Consider the following 15738-nt stretch of genomic DNA (forward strand, 5'->3'; position numbering starts at 1 on the left):
GCCCTGCGCAGGGAAGTACATGAGCGAAAACACAGAACTTATATGTGTCTTAACTAGCAGGCTAAATGGGGATAAATAAGCACGGCTGCCACAATTAAAAATACATTTGTATATCTTTCCTTTTTTGTTTTTATCTTTTAGGGGCACACTTAGGCACACCTTGGGTTTATGTGCTAACAGCTCTTTTTACCGGTTTTCATTTTATTAGAATAGTTGGAGCAGAGTTGTTTTTAGGTTTTATGAATTATACATTTTTGTTTTAATATATGATGGCAAACACAGATTATTATATTGAGGCAGGTAGCAGTAAGGGTAGGAGTAACTCAGAAGTATAATAAGTATAAAGGTTAGGTATATTAATGAACAACAGTTTGGCCATAGTTTAGTAGGCCCAGGGCAAAGCAGACAGAAACCATTATTAGTTGTTTGAAAGGCCACAGCTCACAGTAGAAGTAAAGTTTTGCTGACACGCACAGAAACACTAGATCAGCTCACCAAGGGTAAGATATCAAGAAGCCCACAGTATTTAAGTGTTGCAAAGGGAAAAGTTTCTCATAGGGAGAGAACTGCAGCCGGACACCAGGTGCAGTCCCATATGATAATTTGAAGGAGACTATGCCAGGTACCAAGGGCCCTGCAGTGGGCACAGTAGCAAAAAAAGAGAATTAAATAGGAGAAATTCAGTTTCACCAACGATGTCCTGCACAGGCTTTTTTTTTTACCTAGAGCTAGAACGATGCAAGAGAGGAGACTGGGAACCAACAGGCGCAGGGGGTGAGGGAAGAGGGTAACCAATCATGGGACTCGGATATGGTGTTCCAGCTGCTGTAACAATGACCATCACCTTGTTGCTGTTCCCTCATAATTTCATTGGATGGATCCAGTGGGATGCTGCAGCTTGTGCTGTATCTAAGAGGTCCAATCTGCATCAAGGGATTTATCTATTTGTATATAAGCGGATGCCAACCTAAGAGTATTTTTCTTGGATCGCCCCTGAGGACCTATGGTCTACACCAGCTTGTGTCTCTAACGCTTCTTCCCGCCAAGTTCAAGCTTCCCAATTTCAAGGGATCCTGCTCTGAAAGGTCTTCTTGAACCATGACTGGAGAGAAGCTTGCCATCATCGCTGTGTGTTTACCGTCAGTAGAAGCTGCTTCCCTGTGTACTATGAGGTGTCCAGAAGAATGCTCAATCAGTGAAATCTGCTTGCCTTATTCCCCAGGAGTTACTCAGGAATGCACCCAAGGGTGATTGGCTGGAGGGCTGTCCTTGGAGGACAGCCACCCTGCTGTGCGATTGACAGAAAGGCTGCGAATTAATGGGGGAAACCTGCATAAAACAAGGCTTTTTGCTTGCAAGGCAGAGTCAACCACTGGAAGAAGGAACCCGAAGAAGAACTTGGAAGTGACGCTGCTGCAACTCCTGGACCGTTGGTTTGCCCTGTGAAGCCCTGCTGCAGTGCTGAAGCTCTGAAATCGCCTCGACTACAGAAGACTTGCAAAGGACGACTTCTCCCCTTGGGTTGGTGGGACCAATCTACCCCAAGACAAGCTCATCTGGAAATCCTATTGGATCTGACTGGGCTTCCATTGCTGCTGCAGGAACCAAAGTGCCAGGTAGAGGAACACCAGAATCGAGTGAGAGTCTTTAAGTCAGACCCGAGCTCCAGGAAGATCCTCCGGACACCTAGGAAGCAGGACTGAGCAAGCCTGAGCCACCTCAACAGAGTGCTGGACCCCAGATGCGAGGAAAGTCCATAGTGGTATCTGAGAACCGCAGTGTTATTTACGAAAGCCGCAAGGAACTGAAACCGCTGATCTGAAGTTTGCCCATTGCTGCCGTCGAACATAAATTCGTAGTGCAGGAGTCCCCAGACGTCCTCCCTCTTGTCCCCACGACTGAGGCCAAGGAACAACGGGATCTGCAGACCTACACAGGAACAGAAGCCAGGTGGAACCAATTTTTTCTGACCAAAGGTCCTGTAAAAGTAAGAGGACTTGCTTCTTGTTGTGTAGCCTTGCTAGTTCTCAGTTGAGACTTGTGTTGGTTGCTTTTACAGAGTTGCTTGCAGCTTTGCCCCTCACAAGCCTCCCAACCTGTGCCCTACAGTGATTCTCTTATTCTACAAAGACTTCTAAAACATTGTGCAAGCCTTTTACTTACCTGCTAGAAGTTCTTCAGCTCAACTAGACTTTTCCTCAATTAACATTGGCTGGTCTGGCTCTCTGAAAGACTCTTCTTATCTCTGACTTTGTGCTTTACCTTTCCTCCAGGAAAGGGTTAATTTACTTTGTATGGAGGGTTCAAAAGTACTTACCTGCTTCAGAATATTTGTTTAACCTTTGTTTTATTCTTAAACCCTTTTCTTTGACACCAACTTAGTATTGCTCTAAATGTACCAGTGATATATGAATGTCCACGGTGTCCTAGTTATTTAAGTTACCTCAGGGTGTAGGAATAATCTGTGTGCCATCCCAAATAGGTACTTGCTGATTTAGAGAAACTAAGAGTGTGCATTTTGAAGTGTATTTTTGTGTTACTTATATATTTCTCCCTTCTGAAGAAGGCTTATTCAACTGACTGTTAAATAATTGTTTAATCAAGAAACCTTCCGTGTAAGAGTTTATTTGAATACTTGCACTGTGAATCTCTGTGTAAAAACCCTACTGCTCACATAAGCTTGGATGCTCAGCCACACTACCAACCTGTGTAGTACAGACTTATACCAAAGGTTGGGTTACCTATTGCCAGGAGGACTTGGTTGCTGTAGTCTCCCAGAGGGTACTGCACTCAATCTTGCCTAACAAGTAGCCTTTGTCTGCGCATGCAAAGGACAATTTCTTTTTTTATAAACTTTATTTTTGGTTGCACATCACGGTCATCTCGCTTTGAAACTCGTGTATTCTTTACAAACATATTGTGAACATCAGATTTACAACAATTGTTCCTGATTTATATTGCATTTGAGGCATATAACATCAACAGCACAAACAAGTGGAAGTATGCATAAGGGGAGATAGGGCATCACACGGGATTGAGAGTGAGAAGGAAAGAGAGAAAGAAGAAAGAAAAAAAAAAAAAAAAAAAAGTTTATGGTTCGTTTACACTGTTGTCATCAGAGCTGTCTGTATCCAAGGAGTCTTCGGCTAGATACGCCCTGAGCGGTGCCCAAATGTCTTTCGGTTTACATGGAGCGGGTAGGAGACCCACATATTTCTCTTCACATTCATACACGTATACTAGTGTAGAGAAAAATTGTTCCAGTGTCGGGGCCTGTGTACTTTTCCATTTTTGCAGGATGCATTTCTTTGCGACTGCACAGGCCACATTGAACAGTCTCCTGATTTTTTCCGAGACTTTACCTATGTCACCAAAAAGGTATTTCGGGGGGTTCAGGTTTGCAGGAATTTGTGTGATACATTCTAGTGTATTTGCCACTTCACCCCAGAATGCTGCTATAGAAGGACAATCCCAGTACATATGGAAGGAGTCTGCGCCAGGGGCGTGGCACTTAGGGCAGGTATCAGGTACGTTGGTGTAGCACTTCGCCAACTTTGCCGGGGTGAAATGTAGTTTATTCAGGATTTTGAACTGTATTAGTCTTAAACCCGCATTTAGTGATACCTTTTTGGATAGGAGACAGTATCTGGTCCATTTCCCTGTTTCAATAACAGTGCCCATGTCTTTTTCCCAGGATGACTTAATGGTATTTAAGGTGTCCGTGTGCTTCTGTACCAAGGTATACAGTTTGGACACCCCCGTGCCAGTTTGGAAGTGCAAAGATTGGTAGCATGCATGCTCTGGAGGTTCATCTGGAAATGTAGGCCAACGCTTCTTGAACGCCGCCTTCATTCTGTGGAACTGCAATATTTTTAGGGGAGTCTCACCAACTGACTCTGCGAAATCTTCAAGGGTCACGAATTTACCGTTTGGGAACATGGTTTTCATTGTGAAATCATATTCTGGGAGCCAGCTTTTTTGAATGCCAGTATCGTATGTGGGTGCAATGTCTGGGAAATTCCAAAGCGGGGCTTGTGAGTCATAGGGGTCGTCTATGCCAAGTCGTTTACTAATTGCAGTCCATGCCGCGATCGTGCAGGAGGTTGGGTCAAATTTACAGTCATCTCTATGTTTTTTCGAATAGATGATTGAACGCAGGTCCGTTGGGCGGACTGAATGGCGCTCCATGGACACGTGTGGTGTGGAGTCAAAGGGGTCTTGCCAGTATTTCACGTAGTGGGCTTGTGCTACCTGATAATACAGTTCGAAATCAGGAGCCGCGAAGCCCCCTTTTTCATAAGGTTCGGCCAATTTGGCCCAGCTTATCCTATTTGCCCCCCCATTCCACACGAAGGTTGTAGCCATGGATCGGAGGTTGTCGAAAAATGGTCTGCCCGGCCAGATAGGGACGTTGCAGAAGATGTAAAGGAGTTTAGGTAACACGGTCATCTTGAGTACCGCTATACGGCCAGCCAGGGATATGGGGAGCTTAGTCCAGATCTGGAGTTTTGAATATATGGCTTGTAGGGTGGTCTCGTGATTGTCTATATATAGAGAGGTGCTGTCACGGGAGACCTGTATTCCCAAATATCGTATGTGGTCAGGGGCCCATGCGAGACCATATGTGCTTGTGGGACAGGTGGTGGCATTGGTCAGTGGAAAAATTTCGGATTTGGTCTTATTGACTTTATATCCCGAATGTAGGGTGAAGTCATTTATTACGTCCAGTATAGGAAGCAGGTTCTTCTCGGGTTCGCGAATATATAGCAGGGCGTCGTCAGCGTACAACGAGATGGTTTGGTACGCCCCCGACATATATATACCTCGGGATTTCTGTTCTGCCCTGACTGCAGCCGCCATCGGTTCAATTGTTAGGGCGAATAGTATGGGGGAGAAGGGACACCCCTGTCTTGTCCCCCTGTGTAATGAGATTTGGTCAGACAGTGTTCGATTGGTCAATACCCTGGCTTTGGGTGACGAATACAGGAGCCCGATACAGCTGATTAAGTAGGGGCCAAATCCAAATTTGTGAAGGACCTCAAACATATACGCCCAAGAAACGGAGTCGAATGCTTTTTCTGCATCCATGGATATTGCTACCGCCTGCGCTTGTGATTTAATCTGTGCTAGAATGCAAAACAGTCTACGCAGATTTAGTGTCGTGGATCTGTTGGGTATGAATCCACATTGGTCGGGGTGCACCAGAGTGGCCATCTTGGGAAGCAGTCTATTGGCAAGGACTTTTGCATAGACTTTGGCATCCGTGTTTATCAACGACAGGGGACGATAGGAGGACCGATCATGGGCTGGTCGTCTAGGTTTCAGGAGTACTGTAATAACAGCCTCTGTCATTGATTCTGGGAGTGAGCCAACCTCGATGGCCTCCTCCCATATGCGGGTGAGGACAGGTGTCAGGATCACTGAGAAGGATTTGTATAGCTCAGTACTTAATCCATCCGGGCCCGGGGTTTTACCTGAAGCGAGTGATTTGATTGCCTCAGCTATTTCCTCGCAGGTTATTGGCTGTTCCAGGATTTGGTTATCTTCCAAGTTTAATTTAGGGAGAGCGATCTTATCTAAGTATGTACGTATTTCTTCTTGCGTGCTATTATCGTGATTGGAATATAGGTCAGTGTAGTAGCGTGAGAATTCGTAGTTTATCTCTTTCTCGCCACTAACAACTGCGCCCCCCTCTGTCATGATGCTCGCGATTGGGGTATGGGAGCGTGTATTACGGAGCATACGGGCTAGGAGGTGGCCTGCCCTGTTACCCTCCCCATATCTGCGTGCTCTGATGGGCGTGGACGTTTATTGTTGTTCCCTGGTCGCCAGATCATTGAACGTTTGGAGTTGTGAGCTGATGTCGGCTAGGGTGTGTTTGTCGTGTGTCATGCTATACTCAGTTTCGAGTATTTGTAATCGCGTTTCTGTAATGTTTAATTTGTTTCTCACAGCTTTAAGGAGTCCAGCCGTCTTGGACATCAAAATACCCCTCACCCATACCTTAAACGTTTCCCATAACTTCGCCCAGCTGTCCACGGAGCCGTTGTTCAGCTGGAAGAATTCCTCTATTTCTAAATGGAGAGCCTCCACAACGCTTGGGTCTTTCAATATGTTGGGGGACATCCTCCACCGTTGTGTTGGGCGATCTATGCCAGGGAGTAGTATGGTCAAGGTGACAGGGGAATGGTCTGAGAGCGTACGAGCAAGGATTTCACATTGTTCCGTGTGGTTGACTAAGTGAGACGAGATTAACCAATAGTCTATTCTAGATTCAGTATCGTGCACCGAGGAGTAGAATGAGTACTTCCTTTCGGTGGGGTGGATGCCCCTCCAGACATCGGAGAGGTTGAACTCTTCAAGGGCGTGTAGTATAATATTCGCCGCTTTGGTGAGAACTCTAGGTCTACAGGAGGACCTGTCCAATGTAGTATCAAGAATAATGTTCAGGTCACCACCCCAAAGGACCCAGGCGTCAGTCGTGAGGCCTATCGTTGACAGAAGCTGCGTATAAAACCCCGGATCATCGACATTCGGGCCATATGTGTTAACCAAGACGAGTTTTACTCCAGCCAAGCTACCCCAGACCACTACAAATCTTCCCTGCGGATCTATCCTGCATTTTTCGGTGGAGAACCCTAAGGAGGGGTGTATTAGTGTGATGACCCCTCTACTCTGGGAGGAATATTCCGTGTAGTGTCTATTGTCCCCCCATTGTCTAAGTATTTTTTCGTGTGTGGGCTTCAGTGCGTGGGTTTCCTGGAGCATTACAATTTGTGGATGATGTCTGTTAATGTATGCACCCACCTTACTAGCCTTTGCTCTGTTATTTAACCCTCGAATGTTCCATGTAAGTAATTTCAATTGTAGGCCCTGGGGTTTTCTAGTTGTTTGTGCCATTCGTATTCGTAGTAATAACTTCCAAGTAAGTGGACATACCTCGGTGTAGGGACAGCGAGAGAGCCAGTGAGTGCAATTTTCAACAGTAGTGGCCTATAACCAGCCAAGGGTTGCATTGTGTCGAGTGCCCAACGGGGGCCTCTTGAGGCCTGAACATAGGCCTCTGGAACCAGGTAACAGCCCCTATCGCCATAACCCACCCCCTCCCACATCATCGAACCCAACTTGATGATGATCCCTTTTCTTCTTACTAACTTGTGGGAGAACCCAAAGAAAGGGGTCGTGTGCAGCAACTCGTCCGGCGACTTTCAAGGAACGAGGGCAGAGGTGCGTCTCAGCCGCCCCCCGCTTCCGACCCTATCGGCAGTTTTCTTATCCTCCAAATTATCTGGCCGCTTGTTATGGAGTGAATGTTCAGGCTACACCGGTTGTTGCAGGCCATCGCGGTCGGCTCCTCGCTCTCCCAGCGGTAGGGGTATCGAGGCTTCCATATATGAGAGTGCGGCTGCCGGGGTATCGAAGAAATGCGCTCTTCCGCCATGTTGTATTCGGAGCTTGGCAGGGTACAGAAGGGCGTAGGGGACCTGTCGCAATCGCAGCTGGCGTTTAATTATTTCATAGGATCGTCTTTGAGTCTGGACCCCCGCTGAAAAGTCCGGATAGATATGGATATGATCGTTTCCGATTCTTAGGGGGCCTTTCTCCCTCGCCAGTCGGAGGACAGCGTCCCTGTCCCTGTAGTTTAACAATTTGGCTATTACGGTACGGGGTGGGGCCCCAGGTCTAGGCGGTGGGGCAAGAGAGCGGTGGGCCCTCTCCACCAGGAATTGGGATGAAAAGGCCCCTTCCCCAAGGAGGGATTTCAGCAAGTCCTCGATCCGAGGCTCCATTGGGCCCTTACAGAACGATTCTGAGAGGCCGACAATACGGATGTTGTTCCGCCTGGAGCGAGACTCCAAATCGTCGCACTTGTTACGGAGTTTGTCCATTTCTCCTTTCAGGATAGCAATGTCTTGGGTGTTTTGGCGGGTGGAGTCCTCGTTCAAGCCAATTCTGCCCTCCGCTTCAGTGATCCTAGCACTTTCCTTGTCCACTCGGGTCTTCAGTGAGCCAATTGTGGATACGATATCGTCAAGCTTTACATTTATCGCCAGGAATCCGCTCTGTACCGTGGTGAGTAGATGGTCGAACTTGGAGTCTTCCGACACTAAGGGCGCGGCGGGGGCCAGCGCCTCCGGGCTCACAGGGGGCGTCTGCGAATTGGTGAACGAATCCATAGGGCCGGTCTTTCTGGTCTTATTTAAGTTCTTGCTAGGCATGGCGCGGGGGAGCGAAGGAGCCCAAATGTGGCGTAGTGCGGGGTTCGTCCCCCACAGGATTTGTCTGGTAGCACTGGTATGGAGCAGCAAAGTGGTTGAAGGCCGATCCGCGGAGCTCACCCACCGCCGACCGACCAGGGGCCCGCCGTCTTATCTCAAGTGCCTCCTGCCTCCCCGAGCGCCCAAAGGATTGCGGTGACCAGTATGCGGGGCAATGGGTTAGTATGTGCAGGCGAGTTGTAGACGGGTTGCCTCTCATCCAGTTCCGCCGTGAGTCATAGGAGAGTCTTCCCCGCACCTCCTCCACAACGTGGGGGCAGGGCAAGCCCCGCGGTAGGCCCTCTCAAGCTGAATGTCTCTTCCGCAAGCGTACAAAAATGTCCCTCAGTGTATCCGCCTCTCCGCTTCCCCACGCTTACCCACGCAGCGACAGCAGTCCCGATCGGAAAGATCTCCAGGGTTCACAGATCGCCGCGTCGGTGCCCGCTCGACCAAGTATCGGAGGGGCGGCGCGGACCCCGCTCGCCCCCTCCAGAGGTCCGTCTCCCCGACTCTTACCGAGGAATCGGGTCCGGAAGGTCGGATCGCAGCTCAGCGGGTGTCCGTTTACATTCACGAGGACCTCAGCATAGGAGTACAGGGCCGGCCCCCTTCCACGGCTCTCGCGTTATATCTCGCGGAGCCGCGCGGCGGCCCGGTCGAGCGAGATTACGGCCTCCGTTCGTTCGCGGGCTTGCAGTGTCCGATTTCAGTTGGGATTTCTCCCACAGGAGTCTGGATGTAGCGGGGGGTAGCCCAGTTAATTAGGGGGCTCGATGCACTCTGGATCTGGATGAAAAAGTTTTCAAGGATTCATGCCGGAGCGGAGCTCTTCAGCTACGCGGCCATCTTGTTGCGCAGCAGCGCCCCCTCTTCAAAGGACAATTTCAAGTGTTGGCTCAGCGCAAACTTTCCCGACTCCATAAGGCAGAGTAATCAAAGCAAGGATAAACAATTAGAGCATCCAGTTTTAACTGGAGACACTTATCTCAGTATTGGATTCTGAATTTGAGCCAGAGAATCCTGAAGGAACAGTAAATAAATTAAGGAGTTTTCTAGGTCACTTAAATTCTAAGAAAAATAATTTAGGAGCCAGAAATAGTTAAATAGACTTTTAAAAGTGAATTCAAGATCTTCTAGAAAGTTTGAGAATTTTTAAGCCAAGATGTTTTCTTCAATTTCAAGTTTCTTTTGAAGCTAAGAACTCGCCACAACTTTTTTTGACACAAATCAACACCTCCCACCTGTGTTTTTTATTTTCTCCACTTCTCCTTTCCCTCAGGGGTCAGGGGTGTTGGGAGTTTCTGCTGTAATAAAGATCAGCAGTTGATCAAACACTTTAATGGGTCTCTGGGGTTCCTCAGCTCCTGCAGACAAGTGAGTGCTGGAACTTTATAAAAGGTGAGGCTCCTGGAGTGAAAAGCAAGTCGACTACTGGAAGCTAAAGTAACTGAAGAAAATGACCAGAGACGCCTGTAGATCCTTTGCAACACTGTAACACGACCACTGCTCCTGACCCCATTTCCTGTGCGACAGAGCAACTCTGAAAAGGATGACTCCTTCCCTTTGACTGGTGGGAACAACCAGCCCCAAGACAAACTTTGAATTGAGCCATCTCCTGTGGTCCTGTGAGTTCCAGAGCTGCAGTACCCCAATACGAGGAGATCTGCTGCCTATTTTATGTGCATCTCTGTGGAAAGGCCGAAACCATCCAAATCTTTGCTGAGCCCTCAAGGACACTCCAGAGATCCGATCCATCTCACCTAGATCCCCCTCATCAAAAAGTGGGACTGCAGGAAGCAAAGAAGATTGACCGGGCAAATCAAACATTTTGTTAGTGCTACAGAAAAGGTGCCAAAACCGCACAGTGACTAGAGAAGTTGCTGAAAGCTGTGCCATATATCGTCCCTCGAGACAGCTGCTGAGAGCTTCCGTCCATTGTCCTGAGTTTAGTCATCAGACCAAGGAATGCAGAGGTCGGGTTCAGAGCTGCAACATCGTGGAGCATCCACCACAAATGTTTTCTTCTAACCTAAGGTACTGTGGGGGAAAAAGTATTGCTTACCTGATTCTACAAAGTCACTCCAGAGCATTGCAGTGCACATAGAGGTGTCCAGGGCAACCCCCTCTTACCTCTGACTCAAGCAGCTGCTTGTGTCCCTTTAGGGAGTCCTACAACAGGGTCTCCAATGTTGGTTAAGCCTTCTTGTATCTTCCTTCCTAGAGACTAGAAAGTATCCAGAGGAACTTTTGATGTCTACTGTTTTGCAAGACTTTAAGCCGCTACAAACTGCCTTTTAGCTAGGGCTGCGTTTTTAACTTTGAGACTTGACGTGCTGCAAAACCGCTTCTAGAAACTGACGCTCTGCTAGGGTAACATTAACCATTTCTTTTCCTTCCCAAAAATCACTATCTTATATGTTTATGCAGACTAAATACAATTACTGTATTAGTGTGTGGTTGCGCGTTATTAACGCTAGAACTGTGAAAACCCTGTAAACTCATGTGTCCAGCAACTACCAACGAAGAAGTGGCCCTTTGAAAGTATTGAAAAGTATACCTATGTGTGTTGTTATATTGTGCGAAGTATATAACAGTAACTCTTGTGTAAATATAATAAATCTATATTTTAATATCAATGTATTTGTAAGTGTTTCTTTGATGTACATTACTGACTGAGTTCCTTGTACTTACCTACAGCTCACATCTTCCTTTTAAGATAGCCCTGACTGCTCTGCCACTCTACCAAGGCCCTTGAGTAGTGCAGACTGATACTAGGAGTTTGGTTTGTAGATCCCCCTGGGATAACTTATTAAAGTCTTACCTCGTAGTGGAACTTTATGAAAACTCCCCTAACACCAACGACATAATGAGGTCATTTTTACAAATTGCGCTTTTTGATTAGAAGTAGCCAATGAAGTAGCGATACATAGGTAATGTTTAGGGTCCTTGTATAGGTGTTGACCAATGAGGACCGTGGGACAAATTGCGTTTCTGAAATGCAAAATAGTGGGTTTTGTGTATATCAACAGTAACTTTGGCATGGTGTGCAAGTGGTTAGTTCAGTTACAAGGTGCTGTCGAACGCTCATGGCCATATTGCATGTAATAAAACTTGTTTTTCTTACAAGGCGTGCACTCTTATTGCCACTTGGATTGTTGATTATCGATCAGGTTGCTGGTTTATCCTACATACTTAGACAGTAAGTACACACATACTCTATTTATTGTAGGGCCCAAAAACACACTATGAAGATGAATCAAGCAGGTAATATCACACAAAACTACATAACACATTTATACAGTCACAGTTAGTCAATACAATACATACAACTCACCCACCAGTACCTGAAAGGAAATGTAAGTAGTTCAGCATTTGCATCAACAGTCCACAGAAATAAAAAGCCTAACTTTTTATGTCCAACCCTGAGTTGAACGGTTTAGGTCGAATTGACCGAAAAAAAAGGTTGAAACGACCAAAAGTTCTAAAAATGCTACCACCAAAGGATCGAACACCAAAAGTTCCATCTTTTGGTGGTAGCATTGGAAAAAACCAGGGGTTGCGGGGGTGTCCCCGCATTGCCCCGCTCACTATACAGCTGTCCGTTAAAAAAAAAGAAAAAGAAAAGGAAAAGACTCTGCAGCGACGGTTCCCGATCACGGAAGTGAAAGGGAACTGGCGCTGCAGAAACCAGCATGAAGATGAAGGTAAATGGGGTTTATGTTGGTGGTGTGGGTGGGGGTGTGCTGAGGGTGTGGGTGGGGGGGTGTTATGGGTGTGGTGCGTGTGTGTGTGTGAGAATGTGTTTTTTTGCAAATTATCTGGGCTGAAATGTCCGAAAGCAAAGTGTTTGAACTTTTGGTCATTCGAACACTTTGTTTTCGGACATTTCAGCCGCAATAATTTTGCCTTCGGTAAAATCACTCGGATTCGATTTGAACAGGGTCTTGTGCCCAAACAGCCACAAAGTATCTCATAGGAGAAGGGATAAAGTTAGCAAGTGTTTCTGTGTGTGTGAAGATTGAGCAAGAAGATTGTCAAAGAGTTTTAGAGGTGAGTAAAATACTTCTAGCTTCTAGAGTAGCTTTTTCAAAAGGTGTTTAAAAAGCAATGGATTTCAGAATAAATGAAAGTTCTTCACAATCTTTATAATGGAGTAGATGGGGCACTGGTAAGTATTGCGACTACTCACCGCCCTTATTCTGTTTTTTCTCAAGGACTTTGCAGATCGAATGGAGTGGTTGAGAGGGTGACGCAAGGGTCGTTGGTTTTGCCAGCTGTTGGATCCAGTAGAAGATGCCCAGGAGCTGCAGGTGTAAGCAAGGTTCTGGTTCCTGAGTGAAACTCTTTCCAGTGGAGCAGTGGAGAAGTGCAGCAGGCACTGATGCAGGACTCTTCAGGATACTCTACCAGACCGGGGATGGCTGGTTCCAGTGACATTCACCGCACAGGGGCGACAGCAGGTGTCTAAGTAGTCACAAAAAAAAGAAGCCTTCCAGAACAGGACCAGTTGATGCTAGGACGCTGAAACTTGGCAGGAAGGAGACTTGTAGGACTGCCTAGCGATCAACGAAGATCTGGGCCAAAGCACAGTAGCCCAAAATGGAGCTGGTCAGTCCCACCAGGTGGTCCAGGGACGCTGCAGAAGGCTCCAGACTACAGGACCACGAGACAGCATTGAGAATGGTTGGCCCCACCAGTCCAAAGGATCTAAGCACCAGAAAAGGTCTTCTAAGATCAGGTAGTCCAGCAGGGTTTCACCACGACAGCAGCACAAATGGTCCCCAGGCCTCTTCATGATTCTTCTTCTGGTCTTCATTCATCTGCACAGCTACACAGTATTCTTGGCTCCTCTTCTAATCTGCTGAATGGCCACAGGACTGCTTATCCCAAATGTAGGCGAGTGATCAAGCTCAGCCCTCCTATGTAATGATCTGGACCACTCATGCACACTAGCAATGGTCCAATCAGGGACCACTGTGGGGCTGTCTCATGCATGCACACTAGACATACTAGCACCAGTATGTTATTAGAACTAGATAGCCTATGACTTTTTAGCAATGGTGATTAATGACACGCTCCTACAAAACTCAATCTTTTAATAGATTCATTAAGACAAATAGACTTCAGATAGAGAATGAATGCCAGGCTTTATAGAGAAACAACTGACATTTCCCGAAAGAAACATTACAAAATGATCATCAGAAAAGTGATCTTAGACACCAGCTATGGAAACGACTAAACACAGAGACCCAAACAGAAATGTCAACCTCACAAAACAATGATCTTCTCTGAACAATGGAAGCTCTCTTGAGAGAACAGACTACAGCCAAATATGAATGAAATACTGTCCTAAAATGTTTTTCTTGTGAATGTTCATTACAAATTGAATGTTAAAATAGAATCGTATTGTAAAAAGAAACCTGCACCTATTTAAACAGCAAGGATGATGGCTGTCGAGGAGGTTAAAGGGGCACAGGCAAATGCTTTTAAGTCGTTCTAGATGGATAGAAAGTTTAATAAGGAGGACTTGCAAAGAATGCCAGATCCAAATTTGCAATAACAACTTTTCACTGGTGTCTGCTCTCATTGTGGGAAAGAAGTTTAACCAAAATAAGTTAGTCATTAGTTTAACCACCAATTCAAACCTAACATGCCACATGTCACATATTTTGCCTGTTAGAGTGGATATTTGGGCTAGGCATTCCATCGCTGAAAATGATTCAACATTATTTCATAACGAGAACTGTTGACAGTCAAAGTAGCACTTGCAATGCAGAGAGGCAAGGAAGCCTGGAACATGATGGGCCAAACTGTAGTTAGATTAGTCATAAGGAGGGTTGTCTCGCAAACCTCCAGACCGGATTGTTTAGGATTATCTACACCTTTTCCAATCCATTTGAACAGCCTTTCAATCCTAAAATAATTGCACACGGTAATCTGTATAAGGCGCATGATAGACACAATTTCATCTTCCTTGATTGCATGAAGACACAGGAAATGTCATATACAAAGTAAGTAGATTAAGTACATGCAATAAACCAGCACTGCATCGGCACAACAACATTGAATACCATATTCCATCAACATGGGTATGAGTACTGTCTCTCACTCAAAGTGTGACGGAACGTGTCAGTGCCAGCAGCATCCTAGACATAGCTACATTTCTATTCCTTTGCTGCCAAAAATATGAGAAGTGGAAAAAGTGCATGTTAAAGCCTTTTTGTATGCTTCCTAAAAACTGTGTCTTGGCCCCAAAATACATATTGGTTTAATGCACTGTGATCATGATACATTACTCACTCAGTGTAGATGGCATTCAGTTGTTGGTTCAAGGTCATAGTCTTTGTTGCCAAGAAAGTAGCCATTTCTGCAGTGATGACAGCAGCACTAACCCCATCTTTATCCAAGACAAAAGGGCAGCACATATATCCTGAGAAAGAACTAGAGACATTAGTACAGAAAAGGGAAAGCCAGACAAATGCAACTTGTACATGCATTAAACTTCAGAAAAAAAGTTGGAAAAAAATTGAAAATGCACTTGCACAGTAAATTATTGAATGCCAACCCTTCAGTATATTTTGTATTTGTATTTTATATAGCGCTTTATATAGGACAGTCAACAATATAATGAATCAGAATGCAAATCAGTGTTCATAAACAGTAACATTCAAATTGTGTTCATAAATAGTAACAATCAATTATCATTCCTGGGAGTAATCAGTCAATCAGTGTTCATAAACAGTAGCAATCAATTAGTGTGCGAGTGAGTAAATGAATCAGTGTTCAAAGCAGATTAAATCAATTGGAGGACTCTAGCAGGTGTAGAGGTGACTAAGTTTGTTCATGATTTAAAATAAATGCACAAACGCACAACCCAACCCTAAAACCTCAAATTGCACATACACCTCTTAAACACCAAACAAACACAACACCTTCTCTACACAGCAATCCACATGCACTTCACTACGGATTTGGGTTGAAATACTGTGGCTGAAAAGTTCGAGGGAGAAAACAGCGAAAGTTATTTTTCTGAAAAGAACTTTTGGTCTTCTCTCCCCTGAACATTTCAGAGTTGGCCCTTGCCTCCACCCCTCTAATTACCATGCAGCGGCACATTCCACTGTGTGACGCTGACTCTCTATTTCCCTGTGACACCTGTTCCCTTTCACACCCATGATAGGGAACCGGCGCTGCAGTGTCCTTTCCATTTTTCTTTTTTACAACTTTTTACGGGAACGGCTGCGGAGACACCCCCGAAACACCCACTCACAGTATAGTGAACAAGAGTACAGGGGACACCACTGCAGCCGAATGTGGGATTAGTCGAACAACACATGGGAATCTACCGAGCCGTAAATCGCAACCGAAGCTCAGCAAACATTGCAGACTGAACTGAGGCTGTCAACAGGACATCACAACTCTCGCTCTACCTGTTCCCGCTATGCCCTACTAACCCATCCCACTGTCCATCCTTTTC

The 15738-nt window shown here is 45.9% G+C and overlaps 1 protein-coding gene across 1 annotated transcript in view; it reads right to left on the reverse strand.

Annotated features, from left to right (window-relative positions):
• PGM2 (phosphoglucomutase 2) overlaps positions 1–15738 on the reverse strand; it is a 936504-nt gene that overhangs the window by 297556 nt on the left and 623210 nt on the right. The window contains exon 11 of the mRNA XM_069631820.1: positions 14562–14691. Coding sequence (XP_069487921.1) covers positions 14562–14691 — 130 coding nt within the window. The remainder of the gene's footprint in view (positions 1–14561; positions 14692–15738) is intronic.

This window comes from Ambystoma mexicanum, chromosome 6q (genome assembly GCF_040938575.1).
Source record: "Ambystoma mexicanum isolate Mex_15411 chromosome 6q, UKY_AmexF1_1, whole genome shotgun sequence".
Classification (NCBI taxonomy): domain Eukaryota; kingdom Metazoa; phylum Chordata; class Amphibia; order Caudata; family Ambystomatidae; genus Ambystoma; species Ambystoma mexicanum.